Source organism: Leucoraja erinacea, unplaced genomic scaffold, assembly GCF_028641065.1.
Source record: "Leucoraja erinacea ecotype New England unplaced genomic scaffold, Leri_hhj_1 Leri_1168S, whole genome shotgun sequence".
NCBI classification, from domain to species: domain Eukaryota; kingdom Metazoa; phylum Chordata; class Chondrichthyes; order Rajiformes; family Rajidae; genus Leucoraja; species Leucoraja erinaceus.
The window spans coordinates 2,663-23,650 of record NW_026575416.1 but is presented as its reverse complement, the minus strand read 5'-3'; the positions used below and the strand labels follow the sequence as shown (position 1 = coordinate 23,650).

The 20,988-nt window shown below is 47.3% G+C and overlaps 5 protein-coding genes across 5 annotated transcripts; 3 read left to right on the top strand and 2 right to left on the bottom strand.

Moving 5' to 3' along the window:
• Positions 1 to 624: 624 nt before the first annotated feature.
• Positions 625 to 1,085, bottom strand: LOC129715414 (trigger factor-like). Its single transcript, XM_055665303.1, has one exon. The coding sequence runs from the start codon at positions 883 to 885 to the stop codon at positions 640 to 642; it is 246 nt and encodes an 81-aa protein (XP_055521278.1). The 5' UTR covers positions 886 to 1,085; the 3' UTR covers positions 625 to 639.
• A 6,733-nt stretch (positions 1,086 to 7,818) lies between these two features.
• On the top strand, positions 7,819 to 8,211 carry LOC129715413 (histone H4). The gene has a single exon (XM_055665302.1). It carries the CDS (start codon positions 7,867 to 7,869, stop codon positions 8,176 to 8,178), a length of 312 nt encoding a protein of 103 aa, XP_055521277.1. The 5' UTR covers positions 7,819 to 7,866; the 3' UTR covers positions 8,179 to 8,211.
• Positions 8,212 to 13,540: 5,329 nt separating this feature from the next.
• On the top strand, positions 13,541 to 14,054 carry LOC129715410 (histone H2B-like). Its single transcript, XM_055665300.1, has one exon. It carries the CDS (start codon positions 13,592 to 13,594, stop codon positions 13,994 to 13,996), a length of 405 nt encoding a protein of 134 aa, XP_055521275.1. The 5' UTR covers positions 13,541 to 13,591; the 3' UTR covers positions 13,997 to 14,054.
• Positions 14,055 to 15,955: 1,901 nt separating this feature from the next.
• Positions 15,956 to 16,572, top strand: LOC129715415 (late histone H2A.L3-like). Its single transcript, XM_055665304.1, has 2 exons — positions 15,956 to 15,973; positions 16,061 to 16,572. The coding sequence occupies exons 1-2, from the start codon at positions 15,956 to 15,958 to the stop codon at positions 16,445 to 16,447; spliced, it is 405 nt and encodes a 134-aa protein (XP_055521279.1). The 3' UTR covers positions 16,448 to 16,572.
• Positions 16,573 to 19,981: 3,409 nt separating this feature from the next.
• On the bottom strand, positions 19,982 to 20,484 carry LOC129715407 (histone H2B-like). Its single transcript, XM_055665297.1, has one exon. The coding sequence runs from the start codon at positions 20,434 to 20,436 to the stop codon at positions 20,014 to 20,016; it is 423 nt and encodes a 140-aa protein (XP_055521272.1). The 5' UTR covers positions 20,437 to 20,484; the 3' UTR covers positions 19,982 to 20,013.
• Between the last annotated feature and the right edge of the window lie 504 nt (positions 20,485 to 20,988).

The window sequence follows — 20,988 nt, the reverse complement described above, 5'->3', positions numbered from 1 at the left end:
TCTAATGAACGCGGGGATCAAGCTAAACACTTTTGTGTTCAGTGGTTGAACTAAAGGTTTTATTAAAGTACATCGCAATCTGCATCCACTTTCATCCCGGGTCACTGCTCTCTCTGTGGTTGGCTCCAAGAGCCTTACAAGAGCGTCTGAAGAAGGGTCTCGACCCGAAACGTCAACCCTTCCATCTCTCCAGAGATGCCGCCTGTCCTGCCGAGTTTAGCTTTTTGTGACAATCTTCAGAGCGTATCTTCATATCAACGGCAGTTACGCTTGGCGTGCTCGGTGTCGGTGACCGCATCCCTAATCATATACAGAGAGAGGGCGGTGGGAAGAGAGGGACAGCGAGTTAGGATGAATCCCGTGTTAATTATAATGATTTCCGCCTCGCACTGAGCCTGGTCCCGGGATCGCTTGAGTTTTGATCAGCTCTTTCCTGACAGGTGTGGATGGCTCTAGAAAGAACCGTTGGTTTCTGGTCTTTACAAACAGCATTTTTTATTTCACTTTTTGGTCGCTGGCTTCTTGGATTTCGCCTTCACCTGGCGTTTTACCGGCTTCTTTGCTACCTTTTTGGGTATTTTCGGCGCAGCCTTCTTGGGCGATGCTTTCTTTGCCGCTGCTTTCTTGACCTCAACTGTCTTAGTGGAAGCTTTCTTGATCGCTGGTTTTTTGGGCTTTCTTGGCCGCTGGTTTCTTGGGGTTAGATTTTTTTGCCAGTGATTTCTTGGTCGGGGATTTCTTGTCCGTCGGTTTCTTGCTCTTGGATGGCTTGGCTGCTGAAATCTTCGCTTTCTTTACTGATTTCACGGCCGCTTCTCCCTTGCCGGTCTTGAAGGAGCCCTTGTTCTGGACCAGTACATCGTTTACTAATCTCTTGATGCACATCCTGACCAGGTGGCCGTACTAGTCCACATCGACGCTGTTGGCGGCCAGGCTCTTCTTTATCGCAAATAAAGCAACCCTCTGCGATCGCGGCAATCCGCCACAAGCTTGTCGATCTGTTCGCCCAGCTTGAGACCGGCTGCCTTGCTCCGGGCGGGCGCCTTCTTCTTCTTGGGACTCTTAGTTTGAGCGGTGGGGACGGCTTGAGGTGGATACGGCTTCCCTCTTCCAAATCATTAATATATATGGTAAACAGTTGCGGCCCCAACACCGAACCTGGTCTGTAAATCCCGGTTTTCTTTCACGCTCGGGTTAATTAAGATGGTGGAAAAAGAGCATGAATGAAAGTTTTCGGGATATAAAAACGGACTGTAAAAGCTTCTTTAGATATGTAAATAGTATCAGATTAGTGAACACAAATGTAGGTCCCATATAAGCAGAGACAGATGAATTTATAATGGAGAAACAAGGAAATGACAAAACAGTTAAATTAGTTCTTTAGTTCTATCGTCACTATGGAGGACACAAACAATCTCCCAGAAATACTAGGGGACCGAGGATTTAATGAGAGGAAGGAACTGAAACTAATTCACATTAGTCAAGAAATGGTGTTAGTAGACTGTTGGGACTGGAGGCAAATAAATCCCCAGGGCCTGATGGTCGACATCCCAGCGTACTCAAGGAGGTGTACCCCAGAAATCATGGATGCATTGGTGATCATTTTCCAATTTTCACTCGACTCTGGATCAGTTCCTTGTACTGGAGGGTAGACACTGTAACTACACTTTTTTGGATGTTTTCAAGAGAGAGTTAGGTTTTGCTCGTAGGGCTGAAATAATTAAGGGATATGGGGGGAAAAAAACGAAACTAGGTACTGATTTCAGATGATCAGCCGTGATCATAATGAATGGTGGTGCTGGTTCGAAGGGCCGGATGGCCCAGTCCTGCACCTTTTTCTATGTTTCTCACTTTAGGTAGCCCCAGCATTCTCTCTCGCTCTAGGAATGGCCTGTTACTTTTATCATTGTTTCTTTTTTGCATATCTTTCATTCATTGTTCTTTACCTTTCCATATCGCTTGTTTCCCTTTTCCCTGATCAGCCCGAAGAAGGGTCTTGACTTGAAACGTCACCCTCTCCAGAAATGCTGCCTCACCACTGAGTTCTCCAGCTTTTTGTGTCTATGGACTGGGCAGTGTTCATCCATTTGTACATTCATCTTTGATTCTGGTCGTTCAAGTTGCTGAACCAGGCCATGATGCAATTATAGAAATTAAATAACGTATTTGTTGGCATACTGAATTTCCCCAGTCTTAGAAGTAGAAACATTGATGCACTTTCTTTATGACTGCATCAATGTGCTGGGGCCAGGACAGATCTTCAGAAATATGCATGCCCAGGAATTTGATACAGTTGCATATGGATGCGCAGAGACCCAGTTCCCTGAGCTTGGTCTTGGACTGAGTTTCACTTTGTCCATCTCCCTGCTGTCAGTGCTGGAGCTGTACTGGGCAATCTCCATGCAGTTCTGAGATGGTTTGTGCGGGTCTGTGCCCTTACAGTGTTGGGAGCGGCTGGTGCAAATCTCTCAGACCACAGGCCGTGTGGTCTGTACTGGGCTGTGACTTCACCGTGTAGTGCAGGGGGTGTTTCTGTCTTTATCTGTACAGGAGGGGTTGGTGTTGGAAATCAGTTGCCCCACAGGGAAATGTGAGGTCCATGTCATTACATTATTGTGCGGTGTGATGGTCAAATAGTGTGTTTTCCAGGCCTGTCTCCTTGCAGTACAGTGCAGGGAAGTTTTATTGTTTCCTGTTGGTACACGTGACAATAATAAACTTAAATCTTTTTAATTCACACAGTGAGTGCCAGTCATCTGTCATTGTATAAAATACAAGTCATAAAGTGATAGAGCTGTACAGCATGGAAACCTTGTCCATAGCACAATGGGCTAAGAGTTCGGCTGGCGACCGGAAGGTAGCCGGTTCAAATCCCGCTTGGAGTGCATACTGTCGTTGTGTCCTTGGGCAAGACACTTCACCCACCTTTGCCTGTAATGGAATGTACGGCGGCAGGCGCGGGCACACCGCGACGCCCTGTGTCTCCCTTTCAAGGGAGATGCTAAAAATGCATTTCGTTGTCTCTGTACTGTACACTGACAATGACAATAAATTGAATCATTTCATTTCATTTCATTTCATATTGGGCTAGTCTCTTTCACCTACTTTTGACCCATATCCCTCTAAAACCTTCCTGGCCTTGTATCTGTCCAAATATCATAATTGTATCCACTCCTATACATTCTTCTGGAAGCTCATTCCAGATGTGGACGACACTCTGAATAAAAGTGTTGCCCTTGAGGTTTCTCTTAAATTTATCTCATTTCACCTTCATCGTGTGCCTTTTTTATGAATCCTCTATCCTGGGGGGAAAAAACTGTTCATTCAGTTTATCCTGCCCATCAGTTTCAGGTACACATCAAAAAGGTCACTGTTCAGCCTTCAATGCTGCAAAGTATAAAGTCCCAGCCCATCCATCCTCTCCCTATAATGCAAGCCCAGGTAACATATGATGCATCTCTTCTGCACCCGTTCCAATTTAATGACATTCTTGTAAAAGCTGGGCGACCAGAACTACATACAATATACCAATCATGATCTCACCAACGACTTGTGCAGCTGCATCATGATGTGGAAACTTTTGTACTCTATATCCTTCCCAGTGAAGTAAAACATGCAAAACACCGCCTACACTGCACTGTCCACCTGACTCACCATTTTCAAGGAGCTGTACACCCAGATCTCTGTGTTCTGCAACATGCTTCAGGGTCCTACCATTTATGTGCAAGTCTTGTCCATTGTTTCATGGACTAAAATGCAACATCTCTTATTTGCCATCTGCCCTTCCTAGTCTGCCCTTCCTAGGTGAGGAGAGTGTTGGTGGAAGTCATTTAAACACAGAGAATCACCGTTCATACCGCTTCACAAGCTAAACATCAGGTGCTGTTCCTCCAATGTCCAGACGGAAAGGTAAATTGTTGCCGGCCCTGATTTGTCCCGGTCTTTTCTCACCTCCAACTTTCCGCCCTCCCCACTCCGTACCCAATTTCTCCACATCCCCTCCTCAATTTCAGGCTGAAGAAGGGTTGCGAACAAAAACGTCACATCCCTTTTCTCCTGAAATGTTGGTTACTCCTGCACTTTGTGTATATCTTTATTATGAACCAGCATCTGCAGCTCCTTATTTCAACCAGTTCAACACAGGGATTAGCGGGATGCTAAATTTAAATTCTGTTGTTGATTGACGGTTGGAAATGTCTTTACTTCGGTGGTGGGAAAGATGCTGGAGTCAATTATTAAAGAGGTAATAATGGGTCATTTGGATAGAAGTAAAAGGATTAGTCCAAGTCAATATCACCAGACTGATTCCTGGGATGTCAAGACTTTCATATGCAGAAAGACTGGATAGACTCGGTTTGTACTCGCTAGAATTTAGAAGATTGAGGGGGGATCTTATAGAAACTTACAAAATTCTTAAGGGGTTGGACAGGCTAGATGCAGGAAGATTGTTCCCGATGTTGGGGAAGTCCGGAACAATGGGTCACAGTTTAAGGATACGGGGGAAATCTTTTAGGACTGACGTGAGGAAAACATTTTTCACACAGAGAGCGGTGAATCTCTGAAATTCTCTGCCACAGTAGGTAGTTGAGGCCAGTTCATTGGCTATATTTAAGAGGGAGTTAGATGTGGTCCTTGTGGCTAAAGGGATCAAGGGGTATGGAGAGAAGGCAGGTACAGGATACTGAGTTGGATGATCAGCCATGATCATATTGAATGGCGGTGCAGGCTCGAAGGGCCGAATGGCCTACTCCTGCACCTATTTTCTATGTTTCTATGTCTATGTTTCCAACATGGATTTATGAAAGGGAAATCATGCTTGACTAATCTTCTGAAATTTTTTGAGGATGTGACAAGTAAAATGGATGAAGTGATGCCAGTGGATGTAGTGTATCTAGACTTTCAGAAAGCCTTTGATAAGGTCCCGCATGGGAGACTGGTGACTAAAATTAGAGCACATGGTATTGGGGGTAGGGTGTTGACATGGATAGAAAATTGGTTGGCAGACCGGAAGCAAAGAGTAGGAGTGAACGGGTCCTTTTCAGAATGGCAGGCAGTGGCGAGTGGAGTGCAGCAAGGCTCGGTGTTAGGGCCGCAACTGTTTACCATGTATATTAATGATTTGGAAGATGGAATTAGGAGCAACATTAGCAAGTTTGCGGATGACACAAAGCTGGGTGGCAGTGTGAACTGTGAAGAGGATGTTAGGAGGTTGCAGTGTGACCTGGACAGGTTGAGTGAGTGGGCAGATGCGTGGCAGATGCAGTGTAATATAGATAAATGTGAGGTTATCCACTTTGGCGGGAAAAACAAGGTGGCAGATTATTATCTGAATGGGGTTAGGTTAGTTAAGGGGGAGGTACAACAAGACCTGGGTATCCCTGTACACCGGTCACTGAAAGTTGGCGTGCAGGTGCAGCAGGCAGTGAAGCTTGTGGTTAATGGGATCAGGGGGTATGGAGAGAAAGCAGGTACAGGATACTGAGTTGAGTTGGACCAGGCTCGAAGGGCCGGATGGCTTACTCCTGCAACTATTTTCTATGTTTCTATGTAAGAAAGCTAATGGAATATTGGCCTTCATAACAAGAGGATTTCAGTATAGAAGTAAAGAGATTCTTCTGCAGTTGTATAGGGCTCTGGTGAGACCACATCTGGGGTATTGTGTACAGTTTTGGTCTCCTAATTTGAGGAAGGACATCCTTGTGATTGAGGCAGTGCAGCGTAGGTTCACGAGATGGATCCCTGGGATGGTGGGACTGTCATATGAGGAAATATTGAAAAGACTAGGCTTGTATTCACTGGAGTTTAGAAGGATGAGGGGGATCTTATAGAAACATGTAAAATTATAAAAGGACTGGACAAGCTAGATGCAGGAAAAATGTTCCCAATGTTGGGCGAGTCCAGGACCAGGGGCCACAGTCTTAGAATAAAGGGGAGGTCATTTACGACTGAGGTGAGAAAGATCTTTTTCACCCAGACAGTTGTGAATTTATGGAATTCCCTGCCACAGAGGGCAGTGGAGGCCAAATCACTGGATGGATTTAAGAGAGAGTTAGATAGAGCTCTAGGGGCTAGTGGTGTCAAGGGATATGGGGAGAAAGCAGGCACAGGTTATTGATACGAGACGATCAGCCATGATCACAATGAATGGCGGTGCTGGCTCGAAGGGCAGAATGGCCTCCTCCTGCACCTATTTTCTATGTTTCTATGTTTACTTCTACTTAGTTCCTCCCACTGTTGAGTGCATTGTGCAGCAAGCTTTCGCCATTCTGTTTGGTTATATGCAATGTGTTCCACCCTCGATAGGTTTGTGTCCTGGGCTTCCAAATCCTTCTGGAATTTCCGCCTCCATGTGAGTATTGTTCGGCCTCTTTTTCTTCTTCCGTCAGGTTGCCAGGTCATTGCTATCTTAGATGCATGATCTGGTGACATTCTGAGTACATGTCCTGCAAATTTTAATTCCTGTGTACCTCTATGTCCTGGCTGAGAGGCTTTGTTGCAGTTTCCCGGTAGATATCCTCATTTGTAGCTAGTCTTCAGGATCTTCCTCAAGCAACAATGTTGGAATGCATCCAATTTATTTTTCATCTTCACATTGATTTTCCATGTCTCACTGGTAGAGAGGGCTGTAGGGAGGATTACAGACTGGAAGAGCTTGAGTTTTAGCATCTTGGATATCCCGCCACTAGAACATAATGCCTGCATTTTTCTGAAGACTGATGCAGCTTTACCAATTCGTGAGTTGATGTCGATCTCTACATCTCCATCTACTGTGAACATGCAAATGGTGGTCGATTAGGAAAAGGGGAGATGCAACGAGACCTGGGTGTCATGGTACACCAGTCATTGAAAATAGGATGCAGGTGCAGCAGGCAGTGAAGAAAGCGAATGGTATGTTAGCATTCATAGCAAAAGGATTTAAATATAGAAGCAGGGAGGTTCTACTGCAGTTTTACAGGGTTGTGGTGAGACCACACCTGGAGTAATGCATACAGTTTTGGTCTCCTAATCTGATGAAAAACATTCTTGCCATAGAGGGAGTACAGAGAAGGTTCACCGGACTGATTCCTGGGAGTTCAGGACTTTCATATAGAAATATCATCTTATAGAAACTTACAAAATTCTTAAGGGGTTGGACAGGCTAGATGCAGGAAGATTGTTCCCGATGTTGGGGAAGTACAGAACAAGGAGTCACAGTTTAAGTATAAGGGGGAAATCTTTTAGGACCGAGATGAGAAAAACATTTTTCACAGTGGTGAATCTGTGGAATTCTCTGCCACAGAAGGTAGTTGAGGCCCGTTCATTGGCTATATTTAAGAGGGAGTTAGATGTGGACCTTGTGGCTAAAGGGATCAGGGGGTATGGAGAGAAGGCAGGTACAGGATACTGAGTTGGATGAGCAGCCTCGAAGGGCCGAATGGCCTACTCCTGTACCTATTTTCTATGGTTCTATGCTGCCAAGAAAGGTAAATCTTGTGGCGTTTTCCACATCTTCCCCATTGATTATCAGTTGGTCTATTGGCTGTTGGTCCCCAGTCTGCATGGTCTTTGACTTTTGGCAGCTGATCTTTAATCCAACCTTTGATGCATTCTCCTCCAGAGCTGATATCTCTTTAAGGACTTGTCTCGACTCTGCTAGTAGAGCAATGTCATCGGCAAAATCTAGGTTTGCGGGGCGTCTTCCTGTTGCAAAAAAACCGAGGGCGGAGCTGGAAGATGAGAGACGTCCCTCGTTCTGTCTATCACTTGGTCTCCTCCTCTCCCCGCCTCTAACTCTCTGCGTATCTCGGGCAGGTCGGGGCGCTGTGTATAAAAGGAGATAGCACCAGTTAGATTATCACTGCGCAGTGACTTGAGTGAAGCAGTATCATGTCTGGCAGAGGGAAAGGAGGCAAAGGATTAGGCAAAGGCGGAGCAAAGCGGCACCGTAAAGTGCTTCGCGATAACATCCAGGGCATCACCAAGCCAGCTATCCGCCGCCTGGCTCGGCGTGGTGGGGTCAAGCGGATCTCGGGTCTGATCTACGAGGAGACCCGCGGGGTGCTGAAGGTTTTCCTTGAGAATGTGATCAGGGACGCGGTCACCTACACCGAGCACGCCAAGCGCAAGACGGTCACTGCCATGGATGTGGTGTACGCTCTGAAACGACAGGGCCGCACTCTCTACGGGTTCGGCGGCTAAATAACTACCCCCTTTATTCCAACACAAAACAAAGGCTCTTTTAAGAGCCACCCACAGCCTCACAGAGGGAGCAGTGACCACGAAATCTGATCAATTATAATTTTTTATAGGTTATCTGGTGCCGATGAGATTTGCAACTAATTATATTGCATCCTGCAGCAGTCAATGTGTTCCTGTAAATGAACATTTTTGTTACATTGGTGATCGGTTGTACTGTTGTGGAGTGGTGTCAAAACACCGGTCTGGTGTCGGACAGTCTGGGTGGCATTAGGTCATGAAGACAGGAGTTGCTACATGGAGACACAGATTCGTGTCGGCAAAATGTCGCCTATTCCTTCCCTCTACAAATGCTGTTTGACCGGTTAAGTTATTTCACGTAATTGGAGTCGTCACACAAATGAAAGTAGATTAAATTTTCCCGCTGCGGATTGATACATTTTCCCTCATTCGACCTTTCTGAAATTCCCCAGCTCCCCACTCACTGCACCCCGTTGGGAGAGAGCTCCGTGTATCTGACGGAGAGAATGCGGACTGTGTAGAAACCCGGATAGAAGCGGCGCGCTTTGTGTGGGGAAGATGTTGGCTTTATTCATGGCAACTGGAGGGACGTAACGTGGAATGTGAGTTAGTCCGGGTGTTTCATACGACAGCGGATAGACTGAACGGAAATACCCCGCGCCCACCCCAGCCGGTATTCAGCCCTTCGACAGACACGGTGGGTGACTCTGAAAAGAGCCGTTGGGTCGTTAGATTGACGTTTCGCTGATTTGTTTGCTCTTACTGCCAGAGGCTGCGCTGCTTTTCTTGGGCCTGGATATTAGGCAGCATTAAAGATCATAGCAGCACCCGCCTTGAGCAATGGTCACGTCTCCCAGCTGGTTGTGGAGCTCCTCGTCGTTGCGGACGGCCAGCTGCAGATGTCTGGGGATGATGCGGGTCTTCTTGATGTCCCGGGCCGCGTTGCTGGCCAGCTCGACGATTTCAGCCGTCAAATATTCGAGCAGAGCAGCCAGATAGACCGGGGCTCCGGCACCCACCCGCTCACCATAGTTGCCTTTTCTCTAGGAGCCTGTGAACACGGCCCACCGGGATTTGCAGTCTAGCTCGGGACGAGCGTGACTGAGGCTTGGTCTTGGCTTTGCCTCCGGTTTCCCTCGTCCAGTCAATTTCCACAAACTTCTGCGGAAAGAGAATGTGGAAATGAAAGATCCTATAGGATCTTTGGTGGAAATTCTCCTGCACTGGCCCTGCTTGTAGCTTCTAGAGAGGAATGTGGTGGGGCGCTTACCATTGGTGGCGCAGCGCTTCATCTCATTGGTAATATGAAATAGGCCAATCGTAGAGCCGCCTCGTTCTTTCAATGACCAGACGCCAATAGGAAAACAGCCGTCGCTCCACAAAAGAACTGACATTTGAAAAGCCCGCCCAAGATGACGGCAATGCCACAATGGCCGCCGTGTCCTGGTGAATGTGGAGAGAGGGACTAGGAGTTGGCGGTTGACATAAACTGGTTTGTGACTGGATCAAATGGCAACTCAGGTAGGATTAGAGGATTACGAAGACCAAGATGATGGGGCTTTTGGTGACTGGACGTCAGTATCTAGTCAGAGATCAGGGAGGAATCAAGGAGAAGGAGGAGTCAGGCAAAACGAGCTCAGCCAAAGCAGCAAAAGGAGTTTTGAATGGAACATTTCAGAGGAGGATAGGAGAGGAAAAAGGTTGAAAGGAAGGAGGTTAAAATAATACTTAAATTTAGAAAGGAAGATGAGCATGTCAATTTAAGTCCGATAGCTTTATCTGGGGAGCTAAAGAAGAAGGTAGGAGAGGTGGAAACAGCTCAGATTTTGAGAGACGGGAACTTGTTAATAATATGTAAAACGGAGGAGCAGAAAAAGAAGGCTCTGAAGATTGAAAGTGTTTGCAAGAAGATGGTCAGTGAAAGAAAGACTCTGGGTGAGAGTAGAGTGACAAGGGGAGTAATAACAGGTATTCCTGTAGATGAAGACCTGGAGAAACTCAAAAGGAGTATTTTTGGTGGCCAGGTGAGTGTAGCTAAGAGATTGTTAAGGACAGTGGAGGGTAAGAGGGTAGAGAGCTTGTCTGTGCTTCTGGAGTTTCAGCAGTCTGAACTACCAGAAAAAGTGAGAATCGGATGCATGAGCTTTCCAGTGAGGCCTTATATCCCTCCACCGCTCCGATGTTATAAATGCCAGAGGTATGGACATATAGCAGCGGTGTGTAAGGGGAAGCAGAGGTGTCCCAAGTGTGGAGGAGAGCATAGATTTGAAGAGTGCAGAGAAAATATGCAGGATAAATGCTGCAATTGCGGAGGACCGCACAGGGTAACGTATGGGGGATGTGAAGTCAGGAAAAGGGCTGTGGAGCAAATGAAAACAGTAAGTAACATAAGCTACTCTGAGGCAGTGAAGAAGGTGCAAGGACAAAGAGGAAGAGTGGATATTAATGGGAGAGAGAATCATCCGTTTTTGAGATCAGAGGAAAGTCAAGCAGTCAAAACTCACACAGAACTGACAGCTGATGAGCTTATTGTTTTCATTGCATATGTAATCAACTGTACTGATCAGGTTAAACACAAAACAGAAAAAAATAAAATCATAGTTAAGGGAGCAGGGAAGTTTTTGGGTTTTAAAGAAGCATGATGGGAGAGTATCAATAAAAAGCTTGCAGCAGATGGAAGGCAGGAAGGTTCTGGTGATAGGTCAACTTGATTATATTACAATGGAACGCAAGGAGCATAATAGCAAATGGACAAGAGTTTAAAGGATTCATTAAAGAGTTAAAGAAGAAACCAGAAGTCATATGTATTCAAGAAACCTGGCTTAAGCCTTCATTAGACTTTGTCATCAAAGGTTATGATAGTATCCGTAGAGATAGGGGAGTGGAGGGGGGGGTGTAATATTTATAAAGCAAGGAATACAGCATAGATTGTTGGTGAAAGGAACAGAATATTTAGTGGTTGAATTTTGGACAAGAGAAGGTAAGGTTAAAATTGTTAATTTTTATAATCCGTGTAAAAGGCTTTCAATGGAGTATCTGCCTATGAGTCATTGTAATTCAGGCAACGGACCCCAAGATCCTTCTGAACCTCAGAACTCTGTCATGTCTCACATTTTAGATAGCATGCTTCTGCTTTTCCCAAAATGGGCAATTCTACATTCAGAGCGACAGAAGGTTGCAGCCCAGAAAGGGAAACATTGGCCCTCTGTGTTCATGCCCACCTCTTTCCCCATCTCATCATATCAGCGGTCACTTGAACGAGTATGACTGTCCTCTCCTCTCCATAGGGTCGTCTACTTGTGGGTCTGCAGATGTCTGTAGAGGCCGATCCGCAATCCACACACCTTTTGCACCGCGGGCAGTGGAGTCTGGCAGTGGTTGGTAGTCGTCGAGCCCCCTTCTCTCTCTCCTTACGGTGCTGTCGCTTTGTTTTTGCGACACTGCACAGTTCTATTTCGTGACGTGCAGCTCCTTCCTGTACGGAATTTTTCCAGGAGCACCTGTTCAGTGCAACGTGCTCCCAGTTGCTTGATGTGATGTGGAATTTCTTCAAACTGTTCTTGATGTTGTCCTTGAAGTGTGTCTTTGGCCTGCCGGGGGTTCGGCGACCTTCCTTTCATTGTGAGTACAGGATTTGTTTAGGGAGATGTGTGTTGAACATGCGAATGACATGGTCAGTCCATCGAAGTTGGTGCTGCATTATTGTGGTGGTGATGTTGCTCATGTTGACTTCCTCCAAAATGCTGATGTTGATGCGTTTGTCCTCCCAGCAAATACACAGAATCTTTGATGGTATTGTTCCAGGGCTCTCAGGTGCCTGCTGTATGTGGTTCATGACTGGGCTTCATACAACAGGGTGGAGAGGACAACGGCTCTGTAGACCAGCAATGTTCTTTGAGCCTTTAGGTCTCGGTCTTCGAAGACTTTTCCTGAGTCTGGTGTAGGCTCCGCTGGCGCAACTCAGGCAATGGTTGATCTCAGATTCGATGTCAGCTTTTGAGGAAAGAATGCTGCCATAGTAGGGGAAGTGGTCAATGTTTTCAAGAGTGGTGTTGTAATTCCTGTCCAAATCTTACCGCCTTAGTGTTGTTTAGTAAAACACTGAATGCAAGCACTTGGATGGGAATCAACTATCTTTATTATCCACTGTGGAACATTTCTAGATGTAAAGAGTCATAGAGCTTTATAGCACAGAAACAGGCCGCATGGTCCACCTTGGCTATGGTGACCATGTATGCATTCTGGGTCAGTTCCACTTGCCCACATTTGACCCTTAGCTTCTAATCCCTTCCTATCCCAATATTGGTCAAAATATATATTAAACACACATACTGAACCTGCAACACTCTCCAGTGTTCTACCATTTATTGTTCAAGTCCTACCCTGGATTTGCATATCAGTGTGCAACATCTCTCATTTGTCAGAGTTAAATTATATTTGTCATTCCCCACCAAACCAAACTTCCTGCGTATGATGTGCACAGCCTAAAGTTGGCATTTAATACCATCATCCCCTCCAAGCTGGTTACCAAGCTCTCAGATCTGGGTCTCTGCACATCCATCTACAATTGGATCCTCAAACTGATTGTGGTCCCAGCACACTGATGCAATTATAAAGAAAGCACATCAGCGCCTCTACTTCCTGAGAATATTACGGAGAGTCGGTATGTGAAAGAGGACTCTCTCGAACTTCTAAAGGTGTACAGTAGAGAGCATGCTGACTGGTTGCATCGTGGCCTGGTTCGGAAACTTGAGCATCCAGCAGCGGAAAAGAATGCCCCTTCTCTCTCTCACACAGTCTCTCACCTGTTTTGGGCAGAATTTCTGGCAGTTTCCCACCAGGCCTGAGTGACTGAGCTGTCAGCCCACCAGGCCTGAGTGACTGAGCTGCCACCCACAAGAATACATTCGGCTGACAATGACCATACTAGCCCTCTGGAAACCAGTCCCTTCGGCCCACAACACCCATACTAGCGTTCCAGAAAGCCCCCTCCCCACTGGCCACCAATATTGGAATTGGTGGAGAGGTGGAATATTGCGTTGGGGGACCAGCCCTCCCGTGTGAACATGGGACTCAACGGGTCCCACTTCGTCTAGTATCCCATTAAACCTTTCCTATCCATGTAAATGTACAGTCACGCTAAATATACTGGTGCTTGGTGTGACGCGAACGGGGCAGTGGAAGCGGCTTCTGATTGGGGGAGCGAGGGATTGCAATGTTTCACGGCAGATATCCAATCAGAAGGTTTATAGCGAAGTGTGATTCATGTCTCCGACCACCCAATGACGATCCGCTCCTGCTCCATCCCTCATTAGCATAGCGTGACGCCGCTGCCTATATAAACCGCGCTCCGACTCCGAACTGGTCACTTTTGTGTTTGAAATCCACCGAGGAAATGCCTGATCCGCCGAAAACCAAAGATGCTGTAGGATCTTTGCCGAAAACAGCCGCCAAGAAGGGCGCAAAGAAAGCTTTGCCGAAATCCGCAGTGAAAGGGGGCAAGAAGCGTAGGAGGTCGAGGAAGGAGAGTTACTCCATCTACATCTACAAAGTGATGAAGCAGGTTCACCCGGATACCGGCATCTCCTCCAAGGCCATGGGCATCATGAACTCGTTCGTCAACGATATTTTCGAGCGTATCGCGGGCGAGGCTTGCCGCCTGGCGCATTATAACAAGCGGGCGACCATCAGCTCCCGAGAAATTCAGACCGCCGTGCGCCTGCTTCTTCCCGGGGAGCTGGCCAAGCACGCCGTGTCGGAAGGGACAAAGGCGGTGACCAAGTACACCAGTTCCAAATAAAGATCCACACATTGTTGAGAAAACACCGAAAACCCAACGGCTCTTTTAAGAGCCACCCACATTTTCGCAGAAAGAGTTGTACTAATGTTTCGACATTGAATCGCAGCAGAATTGTTTCAGGATATTTTTGCTTGGCGAATTATTTCACATTCTTTTTAGTGATTAAATGTTGTTCCAATATACGCGGGATATTCCCGGTATCCATGTTGCGTTCCTGTCCATCAAACAGAAGTAAAACTCCTTTCCCTTCACGTCAGCTTGTCCCAGTCATCATAAGCCAGAGTCTGAAGAAGGGTTTCGACACGAAACGTTGCCTATTTCCTTCGCTCCACAGATGCTGCTTCACCCGCTGAGTTTCTCCAGCATTTTTGTCTACCCAGTCATCATAAATTGAGCCCACGGCCAGCCAATTAGTACTGGCGTTGCTGTTTTATTGTCTTCATCTCTGTAACTGTTCTGAATTGCATTTCTACTCGGCAATTCGCCCACAGTCTTTCAAGGAGGAACGTTTCACACTGTCGCCCATATTGCGATTCTTGTGAAAATGAACCAGACTATAATCCGACACCGTTTACATAGTGACCGATCGCTAATTGATGCCGATGATCATTTTTTGTAATCGGTTACCGGCCCAAATGAATCGTAAATTAAATGTGTTGTGCTGTATTGCCCGGGGTTCAAGGTGGTCAACAATCAAGAGTATTTAATTGTCATATTTACCGTGAACGGAACAATGAAATTCTTACTTGCAGCAGTATAATTAACATCTTAACGCAATGCACTTACATAAAAAATGATAATGAAAAAAGCAATGATTATGTGATGTAGCAAATTGTATTGACACACAGATTTATAATTTGGCGGCTATTTCAAAGTTCGAGTTTTGGAGGGACTGGCAGTTATTTTCAGCGCTTTTCTGTTGTGGATTTTGATTGGTAGATAAAACAGTTCACTGATTGGGCAATACTTCACACCAATGAGATCATGTCCTTTTTCACCAATCACCGGCGGTTCTCTGGATTCCTCAAACAGGTATAAGAAAGGCGAGTCTGTGATAATCATTTGCGTGTCAAAACATCAGGAGATGTCTGGACCAAAGATCATATAGCGGAGCAAGATAGCTTACTCCTGCGAAATGCAATGTGCTGACGTGTAGTACGCTACGGAGGGGATCCTGGGCATTTTTCCCCGCCCATTTTAGTAACCGAAGCCTACCTGACCCGACCTAACTCGCAGTGTAATCAATGTTGCGGGGCAACAGTTTGTGTGTGTAATTATAAGGTTAGATTCATAATTCTGTCAATTCATACTTCTGTTAATTCTTGTCAAGAATAAAATTTGACTGGTAATTGTCTTTTTTAATGTTTTTTAAATCATTTCTTTTTAAATGGCTCCCAAGCAGTGTTTGAGTTGATTTTGTAGTAACCGGAAACTACCCGACCCGATCCGACTGGCAGGGTGATTAACATTGCGGGGGAAGTTTTTGTGCGTGATATAGGGTTAGATTCATAAATCTGTTGGTTCATACTTTTGTTAATTCTTGTTAAAGAATAAAATGTTTATAAACACACATACTTGAATTAATATAAATGTATATAATCATATAACACACAATTATATTTCTTCTGATTTTTATATTCAATGATTATTTCAGACGAGACAAGGGACATTAAATAAGAAACATTGTAAACCTCCCCACAACTTCACACACGCTAGGCCCTTTCCCACCCCTCAACTCTTCTCCCCCCGGCACTCCCTCGCCTCCCCCCACACTACAATGTCTCCCCCCCTCCCCTCTCCCCGCTGCCTCGGGCGGCACATCCCCTCTCCTCGGACCGCGCACCTCCCTCTCCCCTCTCCCCGGGCCGCACACCCCCTCTCCCTGCCCAAGTCAAAGACCAAAGCGAAGATACGGGAGCAGTGGCGGAAGCAAAGATCCGATCTTTGGCCGGAAGCAAGATGGCAGAACAAGACGGCGTAGGCTGGTTGCTAAAATCACCCATGAATCTGCCCATGACCGTACTATGTGTTTGCATGAGAGTAACCCATCTTGCTCTGCTATAGGATCTTTGGTCTGGACGAGGAAAAACCAGCGGCAAAGCTCGGGCCAAAGCCAAGTCACGCTCATCCCGGGCTGGACTGCAGTTCCCGGTCGGTTGTGTTCATAGGCACTTGAGGAAAGGCAACTATGCTCAGCGGGTGGGTGCAGGAGCCCCTGTCTATCTGGCTGCTGTGCTCGAGTATCTGACGGCTGAAATCCTCGAGCTGGCCAGCAACGCAGCCCGGGACAACAAGAAGAGCCGCATCATCCCCAGATGTCTGCAGCTGGCCGTCCGCAACGACAAGGAGCTCAACAAGCTGCTGGGAGGGGTGACCATCACTCAGGGCGGTGTGTTGCCCAATATCCAGGCCGTGCTGTTACCCAAGAAAACTGGCAGAGCGAGCAAGTAAGCCAGAGAAACTCAACCTAGTGACCCAAAGGCTCTTTTCAGAGCCACTGACCATGTCTGTGAAAGGGCTGATCATCGATTATGTTTAGTGCGGGACAAGTGTTCCTTGTCGTTGTCGAAAACCGACTGCACATTGACTTGTCTACATGGTGGCGGAGCGGTAGACCAACTGCCTTACAGCGCCAGAGACCCTGGTTTGATCCTGACTACGGGCGCTTCCCTGTACACAATTTGTACGTTCTCTCCGTTTGCTCCCACACTCAAAAGACATCCATGGTTGTAGATTAATTGGTTTGATATAAACGTTTAAAAATATATGTTTTTCAAAACTTTATCATTTGTAGGATAGTGTTCATGTGTGAGGATCGCTAGTCGGTGCGGACTCGCTGGTCCGAAGGGTCAGTTTCCGCATTGTACCTCAGAACTATACATGAAACAGCGTTTGGCTGATGCGGAAAGATACATTGAGGCAGATATTCCTCAGAACATTGGCAGCGACCTACAGTAAGAGATCCTCCTCGAAACCAACTCCGTTTCCCTCTCACCTACAGAATTAACGTAGCAACACTAAAATCGACTAGAGGTTTCTATCCCAAAACAGCGACTAATGTCCATCCTCGGGCAGAGCTGAATTCCTTCAGTTCCGCTAGCGAATCAGTAAATCCGCACTGCATACGATTTATGGGGACATTAAAGTCGATATAAATTAATGGAAACAATATTATGATAACATTTGCCTCTGTTCTTGTTTGCACTGAAAATGGCAGGCAATGCGAGGAGGAAAAAAATAGTTAAGACAACTGTGGGTCCCTTGAAGACAGAAACATGTGAATTTATACTGGAAAACAAGGTATTGGCAGACGAGTTGAACAGGTACTTTGGATATGTCTTCACTAAAGAAGGCACAAACAATCTCCCAGATGTACTGGTGGCCAGAGGACCTAGGGTGATGGACGAAATGAAGGAAATTCACATTGGGCACACATCACATGTGCCACCAGGGGGGAGAGAACTTTGGACCACTGCTACACACCGTTCAGGAAAGGCTACAAGGCCGTTTCACTCCCTCCCCTAGGAAAATCTGACCACGCTGCCATTTTCCTGTTGCCGGAGTATAAGCAGAGGATAGTTCGGGAAGCGGTAGAGACGAGAGACGTAAAGCGGTGGTCCGACCAGTCAGAGGCCATGCTGCAAGATGCACTGAGTGATGTCGACTGGAATATATTCGAAGCAAGTTCCAGTGATGTTAGTGAGTTCGCGGAAGCAGTCACGGACTCGCAACAGTAACCGACAACATCGTCCCCACGGTAAGGGTAAGCACCTTTCCGAACAAAAAACCCTGGGTAGACAGGTCTGTTCATGTGGCCCTGAATGCTCACACCGCTGCCTACAACTCGGGCCTGGCATCAGGAAACATGGACGTCTACAAGGCAGAGTCCTACCGACTGCGAAGGGCGGTGAAGGACGCAAAGAGAAGGTACAGGGACAAGATGGAGTTACAGATGGAGCAGCAGGACACCAGAAACCTGTGGCAGGGGTTACGGATTGTAAACCAACTACCGGAGCACCCCTTCCTCATCCGCATGTGCCGGCACCTCCCTAGCTGACGACCAGAACTCCTTTTACGCTCGTTTCGAGAGGGGCAACACCACTCCAGGTCTGCCGACTATCAACAATACCGCCAGCGGGCTGGCTACCGAAGCTGAAGGGAGGAATGTGCACACATTCTCGCTGTCCGAGCACGATGTGAGGAGGGCTCTGACACGGGTGAACACGAGAAAAGCTGCAGGCCCTGATGGCATCTCGGGGCGAGTACTCAAGTCCTGTGCTACGCAGCTAGCTCCAGTGCTCACTACATTATTCAACCTCTCCCTGGACAAGTCCGTGGTCCCTGCCTGCTTCAAAAAATCCATCATTGTGCCGGTACCAAAAAATGCCTCCCCAGCCTGTCTGAATGACTACCGTCCGGTGGCCCTTACCTCGGTAGTCATGAAATGCTTTGAGAGGCTGGTGAAGAAACACATCTGCGCCTTCCTCCCTCGGAACATGGACCCGTTGCAGTTCGCATACCGTCCGAACAGGTCCACGGACGATGCGGTCTCCCAGGTCTTGCACACCGCTCTCTCCCATCTGGACAGCCAGAAGGGGGGCTACGTGAGGATGCTGTTCATAGACTACAGTTCAGCCTTCAACACGATAGTCCCCACTAGACTGGCCGGGAAGCTACTGGAATTAGGCTCAACACCTCCCTGTGTGCCTGGGCCCTGGACTTTCTCACCGCCTGGCCCCAGGTAGTCAAGATGGGAGGGAATACATCGAAGTCCCTCACCCTGAGCACAGGATCGCCCCAGGGTTGCGTCCTCAGCCCCCTATTGAACTCCCTGTACACACATGACTGTGTGGCTAGGTTCAGCTCCAACTCAATAATTAAGTTTGCTGATGACACTGTGGTGGTGGGCCTGATCTCAGACAACGACTAGAAGGCCTACCGGGAGGAGGTGGCTGATCTAGCACTCTGGTGCCAGGATAACAGCCTCCTCTTGAACATCAAAAAAACGAAGGAGCTGATCATGGACTTTAGGAGGGCACATCATCCGAGGACGTACACTCCAGTGAGGATAAATGGGGATCCTGTGGATAGGGCGAACTGTTTTAAATATCTGGGAGTCCACATCTCCGAGGATATGATATGGGCATCACACGCCTCAGCACTCGTGAGTAAGGCAAGGCAGCGCCTTTACCAGCTCAGGCAATTGAGGAAATTTACTTACTCATGTACCCTGGGATGCAGATCATCAGGCCCTGGGGATTTATCAGCCTTCAGTCCCATCAGTCTACCCAACATCATCAAGTCAAGTCAAGTAAAGTCAAGTCAAGTTTATTTGTCACATACACATACGAGATGTGCAGTGAAATGAAAGTGGCAATGCTCGCGGACTTTTGTGCAAAAGACAAACAACAAAACAACCAAACAAATTATAAACACAATCATAACACACATATTCTTTTACATAATAAATAATGGAAGGAAAAACGTTCAGTAGAGTTAGTCCCTGGTGAGATAGGCGTTTACAATCCGAACTGCCTCTGGGAAGAAACTCCTGCTCAACTTCTCCGTTCTCACCGCAGGGGTGGAAAGGGTCTCCCATGATGATGTTTGCTCTGGAGTTGCACCTCTTGTTGTATAGTTCCTGCAGGGGGGTGAGTGAAGTTCCCATAGTGCGTTCGGCCGAACGCACTACTCTCTGCAGAGCCTTCTTGTCCTTGGCAGAGCAATTCCCAAACCAGATGGTAATGTTCCCGGACAAGATGCTTTCCACTGCCGCTGCGTAGAAGCACTGGGGGATCCTCGGAGACACTTTGAATTTCCTCAATTGCCTGAGGTGGTAAAGGCGGTGCAAAACATCACTAAACAGAATTTGAAATAATTCGCCAAACAAAAATATCCTGAAATAATTCTGCTGCGAATCAATGTCGAAAAATTAGTACCACTCTTTCTGCGAAAATGTGGGTGGCTCTTAAAAGAGCCGTTGGGTTTTGGGTGCTTTCTCAACAAAGTGTGGATCATTATTTGGAACTGGTGTACTTGGTCACCGCCTTTGTCCCTTCCGACACGGCGTGCTTGGCCAGCTCCCCGGGAAGAAGCAGGCGCACGGCGGTCTGAATCTCTCGGGAGCTGATGGTCGCCCGCTTGTTATAATGCGCCAGGCGGGAAGCCTCGCCCGCGATACGCTCGAAAATATCGTTGACGAACGAGTTCATGATGCCCATGGCCTTGGAGGAGATGCCGGTGTCCGGGTGAACCTGCTTCATCACTTTGTAGATGTAGATGGAGTAACTCTCCTTCCTCGACCTCCTGCGCTTCTTTCCCCCTTTGACTGCGGATTTCGGCAAAGCTTTCTTTGCGCCCTTCTTGGCTGCTGTTTCCTTCTTGGCGGCTGTTTTCGGCAAAGATCCTACAGCATCTTTGGTTTTCGTCGGATCAGGCATTTCCACGGTGGATTTCAAACACAGAAGTGACCAGCTCGGAGTCGGAGCGCGGATTATATAGGCAGCGACGTCACCCTATGCTAATGAGGGATGGAGCAGGAGCGGATCGTCATTGGGTGGTCGGAGACATGAATCACACTTCGCTATAAACCTTCTGATTGGATATCTGCGGTGAAACATTGCAATCCCTCGCTCCCCCAATCAGAAGCCGCTTCCACTGCCCCGTTCGCGTCACACCAAGCTCCAGTATCTTTGGCGTGACACTACATTTACATGGATAGGAAAGGTTTATAGGGATACTATACGAAGTGGGACCCGTTGGGTCCCATGTTCACACGGGAGGGCAGGTCCCCAAACGCAATATTCCACCAATTCCAATATTGGTGGCCAATGGGGAGGGGGCATTCTGGAACGCTAGTATGGGTGTTTTGGGCCGAAGGGACTGGTTACCAAAGGGCTAGTATGGACATTGTGGGACGAATGTATTCTTGGGCTGGCAGCTCAGTCACTCAGGCCTGGTGGGCTGGCAGCTCAGTCACTCAGGCCTGGTGG